This window comes from Parasteatoda tepidariorum, chromosome 8 (assembly GCF_982258835.1).
Source record: "Parasteatoda tepidariorum strain Cologne lab strain chromosome 8, Ptep-v5.0, whole genome shotgun sequence".
Lineage (NCBI taxonomy): Eukaryota > Metazoa > Arthropoda > Arachnida > Araneae > Theridiidae > Parasteatoda > Parasteatoda tepidariorum.
The window spans coordinates 53,066,144-53,081,863 of record NC_141762.1 but is presented as its reverse complement, the minus strand read 5'-3'; the positions used below and the strand labels follow the sequence as shown (position 1 = coordinate 53,081,863).

At 30.3% G+C, this 15,720-nt stretch overlaps 1 protein-coding gene across 9 annotated transcripts in view; it reads right to left on the bottom strand.

The window, feature by feature from the left end:
- Nucleotides 1–15,720, bottom strand: part of LOC107454046 (rho guanine nucleotide exchange factor 28) — a 260,406-nt gene that overhangs the window by 107,153 nt on the left and 137,533 nt on the right. For all 9 annotated transcript variants that reach the window (XM_043048253.3, XM_043048250.3, XM_043048255.3 and 6 more), the window contains one exon: nucleotides 4,099–4,181. In XM_043048253.3, coding sequence (XP_042904187.1) covers nucleotides 4,099–4,181 — 83 coding nt within the window. The remainder of the gene's footprint in view (nucleotides 1–4,098; nucleotides 4,182–15,720) is intronic.

The window sequence follows — 15,720 nt, the reverse complement described above, 5'->3', positions numbered from 1 at the left end:
AAGCGAAACCATTCACTTTCTCTAAAGATTTTTTTTTCCCTTCTGATCTTCACGGAAACTTTTTTTTTTAACGATATCAGGAACCAGCAAATGAAGAATGGTAAACTGTCCAGCAAATGAAGAATGGTAAACTGTCGTGATGCCAAAAATTTTCATTGCACTTTATTAAGTAAACTATAGTTGAACTATATGGATGGAGTGTTAAGATGAACACCTAAATTACTCTCTATGATCAAGCACCATAGATCGTCAATCATATCGTCCTTATGACTACCTGTAGGATGAGTAGACCATCGAAGTGTTGAACCAAGTGATCAACTAACTAGTTTCACTTCTTTTTTAGTTTACAATTATACCTTGATACATTATTCAGAGATTGAGTATTTTTAAATGAATTAAACATTACATAATTATTTTGGAAAATTCGTGCACAAATTCAACTTGAAGGCAACATTTACCCACAACACCACTTAATGCATGTACTAATGTATGTATTGTAACAATAGAATTTGGTAAGGCTGCATGACAGATCTAAAGAATTGGGGGACACCGTTAATTTGATGCTAAGAGGTTGTATATGAAGAATTAGATACTTTTCATTACGAATCGGGCTTCGATGAAGGAAAAAAAGCAATTTTGACGCGATCACTTTAATACAAATAAAAATCGAAGAGAAGTTGTAAATATCTGCACAATAAGAATAAGCTGTGCTTATTTATTATTAACAATTAGTTAAAATATACAAGTATATATACGTGTGCTTCTCTAACAATAACTAGTTATTGTTATTGTATTAAATCAGATAGTAAATTTTAATTCAAATGCAACAGTAAAAAAAATAAATAACTTGGTTCTTAATTGTTGCTGAATTGATATTTTAGAATTGATGAATTATTGTTTAATGTAATGTTTTTGTTACAGAAAAAAAAAATCAAAAGGTGGTTAAAACTTGCCGCTAAGCTAAAATTTAGATAGAAGATCGTACCTATAGTAGTACGAATTCAGTTTAAAATAATTTATATTTGTAGTAAGAATATGGATAAATAATTTATATTTAATAAGTTTTTCTAGATCCAAGGTTCTCAACATGGTGCTAGTGGGCGTTGAAGACTTCTATTAGGACGGACATTGGAATTTTCTATAGGATGTGTAAGAATTTAAGGAAGAAACTTCTTCAAATACCGAGTACATATGAAAACCAATAATTTTAGTTTATTTTGTATTGAACACATTCTAATACAACCCTACGTAAATTACATGTTTTTAAAGCAGTTATAAATTCAGTAAATTATTGTAAAAAGATCAATTTTACAGTGAAAATAGCACTTAGCCTGCTGTTTTACACCAAAATTTTTTTTATTCAAGTGAGTTTGATGCACATTCAAAGATTTTTTTTTTTTTTCAAAATTTTTTACAGTTTATTTCGACTATTCGCGATCGCAACGAACTATAGGGGGCGTTGTTGTATGAGACGCTTACCTGCGATTTCTATATGAACCGTCATTCAGTTACTCTGGAGACGTCGTTAATGTAGCGTGTAGCATTGCAACGTTCCTTCTTTAATGTGGCTTATTAAATTTAAAAAAGAAAAATGCTTGATCTTCTTTCTTGTACAACCGAAAACAAAATGGTATCTCTTTTTATTAGAGAAGGAACATCCAAAACACATCGGAAAAATATTTGTACATTAACAGAAAAAAATATGTATATTCTTATAAGAGTTAAAACCTAATGCCCGAGAAATAGTATTACTAAATTTAATGATATAACATGAAAGGCCCATTTAAACTTTACATTCTATAGTTTTAAGAATCATATTAGTTCAAAAATTAAAATGAACAAAAAGTATACATAAGCCTCATAATTTTATGAAATTTAATTTTGTAAACAACGTTTTTTGACAACAATTTTTATCAAAAAATTTCAAGTTTCAATAAAAATTATTATTTAGAAACTAAGAAACGTAAAATAAAGAATGCTGACGAAACAAAAACAAAAAACAATTCTTTTTTGTCGCCATTTTTAGTGCTACGAATATTCGTCTTTGGGATTTGCCAAAAACAAAACAAGATGCAATTTTATTTTTTCAGGAGGGAAATATTTTACCGAAAAAACGAAAATGTACCAATTCCCACAACATAAAACTTTATCTTGGTAAACGTACGTTTTGGAAATGTTATTTCATTTGGAATCTTATTCATCAGAGTTCATATGGCGATATGATTGTTTTGAATCTATGCTAAACTCTATATCGGCTCATTTTCCACCGAAATCCGATTAACTATTTTGATTTTAAATAAAGTGTTTTATTTTATGAATTGTCGCAAAAATTTTAAGTGTAGATTGTCGGCACTTAAAAACCGCCAAATCTGTAGCGGCGGTGGCGTTAATACGTAAGTACCAAATTTTTATTCCATACTTTTCTGAATCATATTATTTCAAACATTGGAATATACAAGAAGTATACATAAACACATAATGTTATACCAGTTAATTTTTCAAAAAAAGTATTTTGAGAACAATTTTTATCAAAAAATTATAAACTAAAAAACGGAAAATAAAGAATTCTTAGTATAAAAAAACGATTTTAGGAATTCTTTACATTGAAATAAAAACTTTCATATTGTTTCTTTTTTTATTATTCTTATAGTTCTTAATCAGACGTAAAAAACCATTCTGTAGAGAACCATCATCAAATGAAAAAAAAAAATATTTACAAGCAAATTTTTTATTCTAAAAATCATTGCACTTACCTGATTTATGATTCCCGGAGAATTCCAAAATGATAAGTTCCTTGTTTGAAAACTTTATTCTCAAATAATAGATACATAGTTTATCCCTTCATTACTTTTAGATAACATACTACACAGCAAAATTTTATAATTGATATGAATTTGAATATGTAGCTAAAAACAGAATAGCTGAATTCTAGTTGAACTTATTCTTTCAAAATAAAATAAAAACTTACCAAGAAAACGATTTAAATTAATTAAGAATCAGCACAAATGGCACTATTTCAAGTAACTTGGATAATTTTTTATTGTTGTTTTCCGAATTATATGGATACAGAAATATATACTATTCTACAACGAAGAAGAATATGCTATAACTATTACAATTCTGTATGTTCTGAATTCATATTTATTCACTGGAATGACGAAAGCAATGTTGACTTCACTTTAATTCGTAATGAATTGAAGACAGAAGAAATGCATTTTACCTTAATACACACATCTGTAACAGTATCCGAAATCGGAAGTCATCAGTTGCAAGTTTGTTGATAATAGAAATAAAAAATTATTGAGGAATTTTTCTTCAAATGTTTGGCGTGTTCTGTTCCTGAAAGATTTAATAATATTCTGGAGATTTTTTTCAAGTTCTTCGGCCTTTTCCTTAGGGAAATTTTGTTTCTTATTTGCTGCTAAAAAATGGAGTCTGATTCAGTCAATGACTTTGATGGAACTAAATGAAAACGTGATAAATTAATGTTCGATATTTACAGGCTCCCGCTAGACGGCGTACTCGAGCGTTGCGATCGCGAATTATTTTTTCTTCATCATGAACATAGTGTCGTAATACTTCAGGATTTCTAAAACAATTTGTTTAAAAGTTATTTTATAGTTATCAGCGAATATTTTTTTATTTTTTTACGTAAAGGCTACTTTTATAAAAATTTGTTAAAAATTAAAAAAAGGTTCAAATATAAAATCATGCTTCAGTAGTAATTTTCAATGAAATAACAAGATGATTAGAAGTGTATCATCAAAATAGAGAATGTAAGAAATTGTTTTACAATTATTTAATAAACCTTGTTAAAAATACTTAAGGGGACATGGCAAAGATTTTGTCTCGCAAAGTGAATGGTGAGTCAAAAAAAGGTTCGAAATCTATGTTCTAGACAATTTATACTGGTAATAACGATTCAGTTATTTTTCCCATAACCCGGACGAAAACGAACAGTTCAGCAGCAATAGCAGAAATATTGCATTTTCAAACCAGTGTTTTATTGGATGCAGCAAAAGATGTGCGTTAATAAATTATAATACACAAAACTTTATACTTCTACTTAAAAATCTAAATAAAATAAAAACTACTCACGTGAATGACGATCTGTTTGGTATTTATTTCCCGCAGTTTTTGTATTCCTTCGTGGATATCTCTTATACGCCGTAGGTTATCTTCTGAAATATGAAAAAAAAAGGAAGTTATAATATTGGTGAGCAACAACTGAGTTAAGGTGTACCCTGGGGTAACATACACACGGAATTTATTCAGCGGGAATGGGGAGGGGTGACAAAGCAACAAATAATAATAAAAAAATAGTCTCTCAGTCCCAGCAAATAGAGGAGCATTTGTGTAATAGCTTTTGAATATTACGTAAGACATTTTAGGCAAATTTGGGAGCCTTAAAGGCCTGGTTTCTTAGGACAGGACGCCGTCAGCTGGAAATCAGCGCTAACCTCTGATTGGTCCATTTGTGAGTTTGATAGTATACGTCATCGAACGCTCATCTTGAACTACAATTGCCGTCCAACTCAACTGCAGTTGGATTACAACGTGACGTTAACCACAGAAGCAATGGCGGACAACATTTTGAAATCAGACAAGATTTTGATTTTGACATTAAACATAGCTTCTTCATTAAACATAGCACTCTTCATTTAGCACTCTACATAGCACTCTTCATTTCCTTTTTTTCTTGGACAAAGTCACTATTTGTTCTCTAAAACACTGGTCGACAATAACAAAATCAATACAAATTCAAAATAAATATTTGTTTACGTTATTAACGCATGCGCAATGAGAGATAATGTCTGCGTTGGACCGACTGCTCACGCTGAGCTAACAAAAAAGTATTTTTTTGGCGTCAGATCTACGTCAACTTTCCGCTGACGCCCAGATAAGGCGCTAGTTCTAAGAAACCAGGCCTTGAGCTAACAAACCAGTATTTTGTTGGCGTCAGCGTGACGTTGACGTCCCGCTGACGCCCAGATAAGGCGCTTGTCCTAAGAAACCAGACCTTAAAATGTCTTACGTCTTAATGTGGTTGTGATTTTGTCAGTCAAAATCACAACCCCCCTTGTTTTTAGCCGCAATAATTTTAAGTGAGTCCCTCATTCCCCCACCATTCATTTAACTTTTACTGCAGTAATCTCATTAGAAAAAAATTAGGATGGAATACAGTAAATTTAGGATAATATTCAAAATTACCAATTTTATTTTACTTCAAAAACTCTTTTCGCAGTTTAGACATCTTTTATATCCAGTATAACTACATATCCCTAAATACATAATACATCCCTGTCAAGCTATTGTTAAGACATAGCGTTTTTCGATACAGGACTAACCGAATCAGGTTGCGTAGCCAAATCTTTCAACGAAAAATAAGCACCTTTTAAGTACTTTTTACGCACTCAAAGAATATTTTAAGCACTATATATACATTTAAAAGAATGCAAAATAATTTTCAAAAACTTTACATGATCATGAGAGAATAATGTAAAACATGTAAAATGATTGGCGCTTCCATACGCTATGAACGTACTGAACGCCGAAATGAATTGTGGTTTAATGAATTGTAAAAACGCTGAATAGAACAATATGAAAAGCACGCTTTTTAATAATGCATGGCGAAAATCAGCATGGTAAAGAATTAAAACATCATTTTCGAAAAGAGAAAATTAAGCACTTTTTTAAAACACCCAATGAAAAAAAGCACTTTAAGGGCTTTTAAAAACCGAAAATAAGCACCTTTAAGCACTTTTTAAAAACGCTACGCACCACGTGAAATGTCTTTAATTCTTATGCGCTTTCCTTCTGTCGTCAAAACTCTCAAAAACTAAAAAAAAATTTCAAATTTTTTCTTTCCTCAAGTTTAACGTCTATTTCAATATTTGAAATTTCCCATGAGTAATTTTTTTCCGATTTAATAAATATTGAAAAAGGGGATATTAGTGTAATGAGCATAGCTCATATCCTTTTCCTTCTCGTTGACAGCAAATAACAAAACATTTTCCTTTTTTGGTGCTTACGTAATATATGGACGACCCCAAATGAACAAATGATCCTCTATGGGATTTTTACTAATAACATAATGCCTCAATCAATACTCAAAATGACAAAATATCAAACAGATTTATAATTAAATAAAAAAAAAAATTCTTAACACTTACTTTTTAAATATTTGTTTGTATAACATATGAATAAAAGAATTGATTGTAAAAAAAAAATTATAAGAAAAAATAAAGATTAATAATGTCAAATAGACTAATAAAAAAAAAATCTGTAATAATTTCACACGAAAAAAAAGCTTTTACTTCCATATTTTATTCTCTGCTTCTTTTTCTTCTTTTTTTTTTTAAATAGTGAATAAACAATAATTTTCGCCAAGAAATATAACAACTAAGATAATTTTTGTAATAATAAAAGAAAAACAAAAAATCAATGGCATACAAATAGAAAATTTTAATTAAAATAAATTACGAAGATTTCATCCTAGCAGTGATATTTACCTTAGCAATGTCAGTGGTATTTGACTTTTACGGACGAAATTATAATAATTTTTTCCAAACGAATTATATAGAGTGCAATAATACAAATAACTACTGTTGCAATTATAATTATTTAAACAAAGCATCTTTTTTTTTTACAAATTTAGTTAATTAAGATTTGGATGAAATAGAATTCAAATATGTGTTTAATTTTTAAAAAAAAAAAACTTATGTATAGCAACAATACTTTAGAAATAGATAAATTCAAGGAAAACATTAATTTATAGCAGCGGGAATGTTAAATTTAATTTCTGTCTTTTCTAATTACGTTAGAATGAAAATATACTTTTAAGATAATTATAATATACTGGGTTCCCGATTCTTTTTTAACATTAAACAAATCTAAACAATTAACTTACTATTGCTTTGATTTTATTTAAAACAGAAGTTATAAATTGAGAAAAATATGATATATATATATATATATATATATATATATATATATATATATATATATATATATATATATATATATATATATATATATATATATATATATATATATATATATATATACACATACACATTTTACATTATGCCCTTTTTTTGACTGACGTTAGAGTTTCGCACCTTCGTTATTTTTCTGCATGAAACACCGGTGTTTCCTGCATTAAAGGTAAAACGGTTTGCTTCAAGAAGATAATTTTCTAATTTGCATTTAATTGCAGTTATTTAGATCTAAGACAGATTGCTTAGTTAAATTTTTCAACAAAAAATAAGCATCTTTTAAGCACTTTTCAAGCACTCAAAAAATATTTTTATGCAGTTTAAAAAAATATCATAATTAGGACATGCGTACAAATGAAAAATGTTTTCTTCCTATTGAAGAAAGTTCTTCATATATATATTTACAAAATAATTTTTAAAGACTTTACATGATCATGATAAAAAAATTAGTTTCTGACATAGAACTCTTTTTTTGATTATATCAGCCATCGTGTAAACAATTTATGCACAATTCTAAATATATTCAATATTGAGTGGCTCATTCCATTTTTAAAATTAATAATTACGTTACTTAATTATGCAAAACTTAAAGTTGGTAAAGAAAAAATCTCATTTTGGAAAATGCAAAATTAAAGCCTTTTTAAAAACTTCCAATGAAAAAAAAAAAACCTTTCAGGTTTTTGAAAGACGAAAATCGAAAATAAGCGCTTTTAAGTACTTTTTAAAAACGCTAAGCACTCAGTAGAGAAACGGTTATTCATTATTGAAATTTCTTAAATTTAACAAATAAAAATTAAAGAAACATTTTTGAATATGAAGGGGGGGGGGGAAATTTAACAACTTTTTTCGGATTTTATAAATTTAGTACAAATATGATTCCAATAATCTAACAGATTTTTTAGACTGTTTTTTAAAATTAAAAAGTACCAAAATATAATTTCGCATGTAATTAGAGAGTCAAAAAAAAAATATATATATATAAAAGGGACACCGGTGTCCATATGCTTTAAAGGGTTAATAACATATTTCTTTAATTTCTACATAATTTAATTCCTCGAAAAAGAAAAATTCAATAATTAATGTTTGCATCATTCATAAACTATAAAGGATACATGATTTGTGACGTCTTTAAGTTAAAAAGATGTGGGTATGATGACTTGCAATTTTATCGTCTTTTACAGGAAAAAGGTTGCAGTTGGGAAATAGGGGTGCGGGATAAATATTTATTTTAATTAGTTACCCGTATGAAAGAGGAACTTGACTATTAAGCCTATTTTTCAAGTTATTTCTTAACAAACTGTCTAATTTTTTTCGTCTCCTTTCATTTGACAGAAAAAAAAACAGTAATTTAAAATAACTAATATAAAGCAGTGTTTTCCATTCAGTTCTATTTTTGTTTGTTAGGGCAAAAATTGGGAAATGAGGGTTGGGGTGACCACTTCTGAAAACACGAGGCCACTTTTTTTAAAAAAATTAAAAATTCTGAACTATTAAAGAGCTGCTTTTGATAACATAAATGCAAAGCATTTACCCCCCCCCCCTTTCGAAGTCTTTTTCCCAAAATACGGCAAACAATACCGAGTTATTTCAAAAAAAAAAAAAAAAAAAAAAAAAAAAAATTCCTAACCTCTCCAAGTAGTTTTGTGCAAAATTTAAGTATCGCATATAACGTTTTCAACTAATGAAAATTAGGGATTGACTTTTTAGTCCGATAATACCACATAAAATTTATGCTTATTTGCATATTTATTTAACATATTTAAGCATAAAATTTATTCATTACAAAATAAATCTTTGATAGTAGTAATCATAATCTTGTAACCATAATCATAATTGAAATCAATCATGAGGAAATCATAATAATAGGAGAAGTTACTCGAGTAAAAACTTCATTCGCTTCAAAAATATACAAATTGGAAATAACAATCGACATGTTTCAAGCGCTCAAAAATAGGCGCCCATTTTCAAGACTTGCCAGACGTGAATGAGTAGAAAACTATTTTTGAGCTCCTGAAACATGTCGACTGTTATTTCTAATCAAGTTTTTGACCAAGTAATATCATACTGGTTCAGTTTATTGGGATTGTTTATTTAATAATACAAGAAGATGAAACCGCATGTTTTGGGGCATATGAGGTGTATTTTCGGTGAAAAAAGAGGCAATCAGGAGTGATTAAAATAAGTCGACTGCTATTTCCAATTAAGTTTTTAACCAAGAAATATGTTACTGGTTTAAATTTTTTGGGCATAGCAATTTTTAATTTTGAACCATACTGCTCATACGAAAACCGCAGTGTTATATGAAGTTTATAAAATACTGATCCATGAGAAACTACACTTGAATGCATGAACAGCTAAAACAGAAAAATTCGAGGCTTACCAATACATAAAAAAGGCTGAAAATGAAAAAAAATAATATATTTGATAGGAAATATTATTAATTCGTGCGAAACTTGAGGAAGAAAATGACATTCAGGAAAAAAAGATGATCAGCAGCCCATTCTGGAATCCATAAGCCCAATGATGAGAAAAAGAATAAAACTTTTTATATCAGGCTTGGAACAAAATTATTACTTCGCTTCAAAAGAAAAAAAAAATATAAGGACAGGAAAAGATCGAATGGATATATGCGTTTTCCAAAAATGAAAATGGAAGTAATTTTTCCCACGAAGATTGAATCGGCGTGCCAAAGATGGATATATGGACAAGGTAATAAATAATATCATAAATGATTTGGTGTTTTTTCCCACTACAAAGGAATCCAAAGGAAACGGTCATTTGAAAAATATATTTTGATGTGCAGTTGAAAGATTGCTCACATACAATACTCTTATTAAGATTAAAATAAAACAATTATCAAAACTTTCATTATTGTTATGTATAATATAAATGTGACAGGTCCGGTAGCAGAATTTACGGTGTAAATCTGCAGAACTATCTACATAAATTTAAATTTTTCTGCGATCTTAACGTAACCAGACAGAGATAGTTATTATATAAATTTAGCTTAATCTAACATATACCAAAATTTGCAAAGATCAGGTTCTTGACAATTATACATAATAACTTTATGATTAACCTAAATATTAATCCCTATATAGTTAAGCTTGTAACTAAGTAACAGAAAAAACTTACTGTTACTTTTTTACTTTTTTCTTATTATTTGTGGTGTTTTATTAATTCAGTCTTTTAATTTAATTTTTATAAGAAATAAGTTTATATTTTTACGAAGTAATCTCAGCAATTTTCACCTATTTTTTTAAAAGAAAACTTAACATAAAAATATTATGTAAAATAATCTGCAGAATATGAAAGATCTGCAGATGTTTTAATAATCAGCAGCGATCGCTGCCCTGCTAGAGGGCTTCTTCTACCGGAGTGACTGTTATAAATCATCATCAAGGATCTGTCTAATTTTCCTAAAAATATAAATGTTGCAAGATCTGCAAATTCTAGAAAACGTGTCCTAACATGCGATATTACCAAGATAGAAGCAAAACATATTAAATACGTAAGCTCTGATAAAATGGTTATAATCTTCAACCTTGATTCTAGATAGATAATTTTAAGACAAAAAATAACATATAAAAAATACAAAGAAATATTTGCTCGCATTAGACTAAGAATCTTGAACACTTCAATAACAAACTTGAAAGCTCAACAAAGAAATTTTTCCAAACACTGTCCATGTTAACTTTCACATATTAAGCCACTAACATTCCAAAGAAAAGAGGCATTTTTTCAGTCATTTTTAACAGAGCCTTCATATGTGTTTTAAATTCACATTATCGCGTCTAAATATCGATCATCTCCTTCGGCTACTACAAGGGAGTCGTACATATTAGGAAACTAGCAGATATTAGACACCTTTCATCTATTACAGTGATCAACACTTTAATATTTCAGTTTTTTTTCTTCGAATTTCTGACCTACCTTATAATTTTTCATTGTAATTAAAATCTCCGACATACGAGGGTAAGTACAATATATTAAAACACAGACAATCTAAAAAGCATATTAACAAAAACAAAAAAAATCTCTAAACTATTTGTTAAAATGGGTCTTGTTTTGGATTTGATGGCGTGCGCACTTTACTTGGATGTAATCACACTTTTCAACTGTGTTCAAGAGTAGTAATAAACAGTGCGCATGCGTCGTCATTGCATGCGTTGCTATGGCAACCGTTGCAGGTTGCAGTTAGATAATTTTTTTGGAATTCTTTTTTTTTTTTTCATTTTATTTTCACCAGCAGTCATTCCTAAGGCATTTACATAATAATGATTTAAAGTCTTTTTATATTCTTTTTATTATTAACTTATAATTATTGTCTTGATGGTGATTTTAACATAAATATGAATACTGAAGAAGAAAAAGTATTTTGTGATGTCTTGAGACACCAGGATTTGAAAACCAATCCGACGCACAGTGGGCCAGAAGACCATGATCTTTGGCCAAAAGTCAAAATTAAATTTTCAATTAAAATATGTCTAGGCAATTTTAATATCGCCCAAATTAAGTATTCATAATCATTCCAAACATTATAATTTACTTTTTGGACCAACAAGAGTACAATGTGGTGAAAAATGTTAAAATTTTTTTTTTTAAATGTAACTTTTAAATATATAATTCGGATATATATATAGGAATTTCACCTTACTGTTGCATTTTTATCATTGTAATTCGTCTGAAATTATAGTACAATTTTTCAATTTGTTGGATTAGGTAATACTCTTGACAAACTTATAGTTTATATCTTATCATTTGACATTTTACAATGTTTGAATCACTTTCGAAACTTATCTCCAAAAAGTTCCACGAGGTAATTAGCTATACTTTTTTTTGTTGTCTTCTTTGATGTTTCTTCTTTCTAAAAAACCTGCCCCATTTTGCCCATATAGCAAAGGTGAACTAAATATACCGAAAAACAAAAATTATGTTTTTTTTCTTCATGTTTTCGCTTTATTTTGTAATTAATTAAAGCTATTTTGTAATATTACTTCGGAAATATAATTTGCTTTTCATTTTTAATATAAAATTACGAAAATTATTCTATTTTCATTGCTATATTTAATTATTTAAACGTGCTATATTATTTTTACTTTATTTTTGCTCGCCATATTGTTTGTTTTTTGGAATTTTTAGTGTATTTCAAAATTTCAACTATGAATTCAATTTACCTGCACATAAAACCCCCAAATTTTGAAGCAAATTTTATCGAAATACTAATTTTGGCCACGAAACCTTGGATGCTGGCCCACTGTGCGACGGCAAACATCAATTGAGACAGTTTTTGCAACACATGATTTGAAATGTTGCGGCGTTTATCGGAGTCAAACCAGAAAAGAAAAAAGAAAGCATTTGACCAATGGGCAACTAGTGATCGTAATGAAACGATCACAATATTTTTTTTAAGTGATAAAATTGAGCAATATATCAGATGCTGTGCGTCTCAGATGGATAGACAGAGTAAAAGACAATCATCTTTTCAACTTCGACGAGCAATAACAACACTAATGAGCAATAACACTAATGACTAATGAGAAATATTCAGCGCATGTCCCCGAAAACAATTTATTTATCTTCACAATTAACCCTTTGAAGCAGATGGGACAACGGTGTCCCTTTTATATATTTCTTTCTGACGCTCTAATTGCAAACAAAAATATATTTTGGTATTTTTTAATTAGAAAAAAAATATCTAATATTTACTAAAAAACAGATCTGTTAGAATATTGGAATAATATTTGTTCCAAAATATAAAATCAGAAAAAAAAAAAAAAAATTGGAGTCGTGTTCGGAAAATTTCACCTTTAACTCAGAAAAAGGCACAGATGTCTCATGTTGTATTTCATAACCATAAATTAATAAAATGCTAAATATAATATTTCTTACTTCTTCTGATCAAAATTAATACAAAATAATGTAAAAAGTATGAAAAATATGTTTGATAAAAATTCTGCGTCTAAGGGTAAAGAACTTGCACTTAATACACTTGTAATTGTTGAAATTCATCTGTGATAGTTCAACTCTTTAGTTGCAAACCAGTTGAGACAAGAATCACAATTTAAATCGCTATTTTTAACTCAAACATGTTTTGATATTTTTGAGTAGAATTGGATTAATAGACATTTTAAGTGCGATTGCTGATTCAGACGGAGAATTTGTGTGAATGTGCAACTTGTTATTTGAACATTCATTTCACTTAACTTCTTTAATCCTGTCATAAAATCTTAAACTTTCTTAAAGAGCACACAGAACTTTATTTATTTTAATTTTCGACTAAGTGCTTTAAATTTTTTAATGTAATTTAATATCGCACAAAAATTTTTAAAAAACAAAGCTTAATAAACAAACGATTTTTTGTTTCTTATTTTAAGTTTTAAAACATACTATGCGTCAAAAAATTTATTTACGTTTAGTTTTTAGCATTTTTATAGCGAAGTAAGCTAATATATGATATATCGTATGTTTACGCTGACCTATACACTCGGCGTTTTACTTACTTTTTACCGGCGTTTTGGTACTTTATTTACGTCACACTAGAGCTGCACAATGGGCTATTGGCGACGGTCTGGGAAACATCCCTGAGGACGATCGGAAGGCATGCCATCGCAATTTTGATCCTCTGCAGAGGGGATGGCTCCACTGCTCTGGTAGCGAGCTCTTTACGGTAGAACAGTTTAACGAGGACCTATACCGCGCACCCTCGATCCCTATGCAGGCTGATCAAAATGGTCAGCCAGTGATGCTTGACGTGTTTTTACCATCAGTCCGCTGGAGGACGCAATTTTTTACGACAAGCTGATGAATTTGCCATTTTATCAACCTGTGTACCCAAAAAGAGTTTTATCGTAAACAAAAAAATAATTATGGGTTGCTAAAAAGTTAATACAACAAACAGTAGACTTTAATTATCTTACTTTAAGTACCGTGCATCAATCCTGGAAAAATATTTTCTTTCAATTAAATCAAAATAAAATAATTTAATTATCAAGAAAGGGAACAAAAAAGAATGTAAGAAATAAATAGCCTAAATACAAAATTAAGACATCTTCCTGGCAGCCTTTTAACCTGGAAGCCATTAAGCTATTTAACCATCTTGACTGGAATCAAATAATACATCTATTCATACATCTTTGTACTAGAGTAATAAAACCAGACACCGAGCTCTGCTTGAGATCCGGATGGTTCTCTTAACAGCAGCACCGAAACAAGTAAAATAGCAAGGGACGAAGTCTTAAGAGCAGAAGGTGAAGTGGAGAATTACTTGTCCAGGAGAAACAAAAGTATTCTCTCCATTCATAACAAGAACCAGGATTTCTCGGCAATGTGATTTTACGATATGACTACAGTCGCGATTTCTCCGTGTTATTATCTTCCACGTAAATAGAAGAGGCAAAACTTAACTGTTAAAAGAACAGTGTACAGATTTGGACTACTTTCGATCATTTATATTAAGTAGAAAATATATCCGATGAGTAATCAGCGCAATTAATAATTTACTTTAAACTATCCATAAGACCTAATACAAGTTACTATGGCAATCCAAGTAATAAAAAAGAACTTCATAAATGCAAACTTCGAAACTAATAGTAAAAATACTCAATCAAAGAAATAAATGAAAATTTCTAACCGTGGGTTTCGTTGGTGGGGGAGAGGGGTATAAGCCCCTCTCAATAATTTTATAACCGTCGTTGAACAGCCGATCCAATTTTTTGGGTCTACGACTACCAAAGTTCAACTCCACAGCCCTGTAATTTTAAAGACCATGGAACTCTTGGATCCTAAAGGAAATTTGCCTTCGTGGAGGACTTTTTGATGGAACTAACCAGCATTTGCGATACATGGAAAGGAAAACCGCGAAAATCTTACACGGTTAGTCTGACGGCAAGGGAACTCGAACCAATGATCCATCTACTGCTGAGGATATTTTACGTGGGCACTGTGGTCGGCGCGAGCCGTGAGCGGAATTCGTATCAACCAGCCATTGCTGGGATTCGAGCCCGGTTCACATCATTGGAAGGATAAAGCTCTATCCTCTGAACCACTACGGCTACCCATCAATAATTAGAAATCTGTTAAAAGTCTCTCTCGCTCCGCGGTGGTTTTTGGGATAGAGAATTGGCCTCCCAATGAGATGCTGGTTGATATGAATTCTGCTCCTGGCTCTCACCGACCACAGTTCTGAAGTAAAATATCCACAGTGGCAGACGAATCATGGGTTAGAATCCCATGCAGTGTCAGATTTTCGTGGTTTTCCTCTTTATTCCAAGAAAAATAGTGTTAGTTCCAGCAAAGAGCCCTCCAAGAAGTTTGTCCCAATGCTTGATACAGGAGTTCCCTTGTCTTCGGGGTTGAGTTCAAAATTACAAGGCTATGGAGTTGAACATTGTTTGTCATAAACTCAGAATCGGGTTGACTCTCCACAACACCGGTTAAAAAATAATATAAAATAAAGTCCCCTTCAGTATTTCAGACAAATAAAGAAAATTTCATCAATTATCATCGATACAAAATCATGAAAGGTAAAATTAAGAGTTGTAGTTGTAGTTAATTTACGTCGCACTAGAGCTGCACAATGGGCTATTGGCGACGGTCTGGGAGACATCCCTGAGGATGATCCGAAGACATGCCATCACAATTTTGATCCTCTGCAGAGGGGATGGCACCCCCGCTTCGGTAGCCCGACGACCTGCACGCGAAGTCGAGCACTTTACGGTAG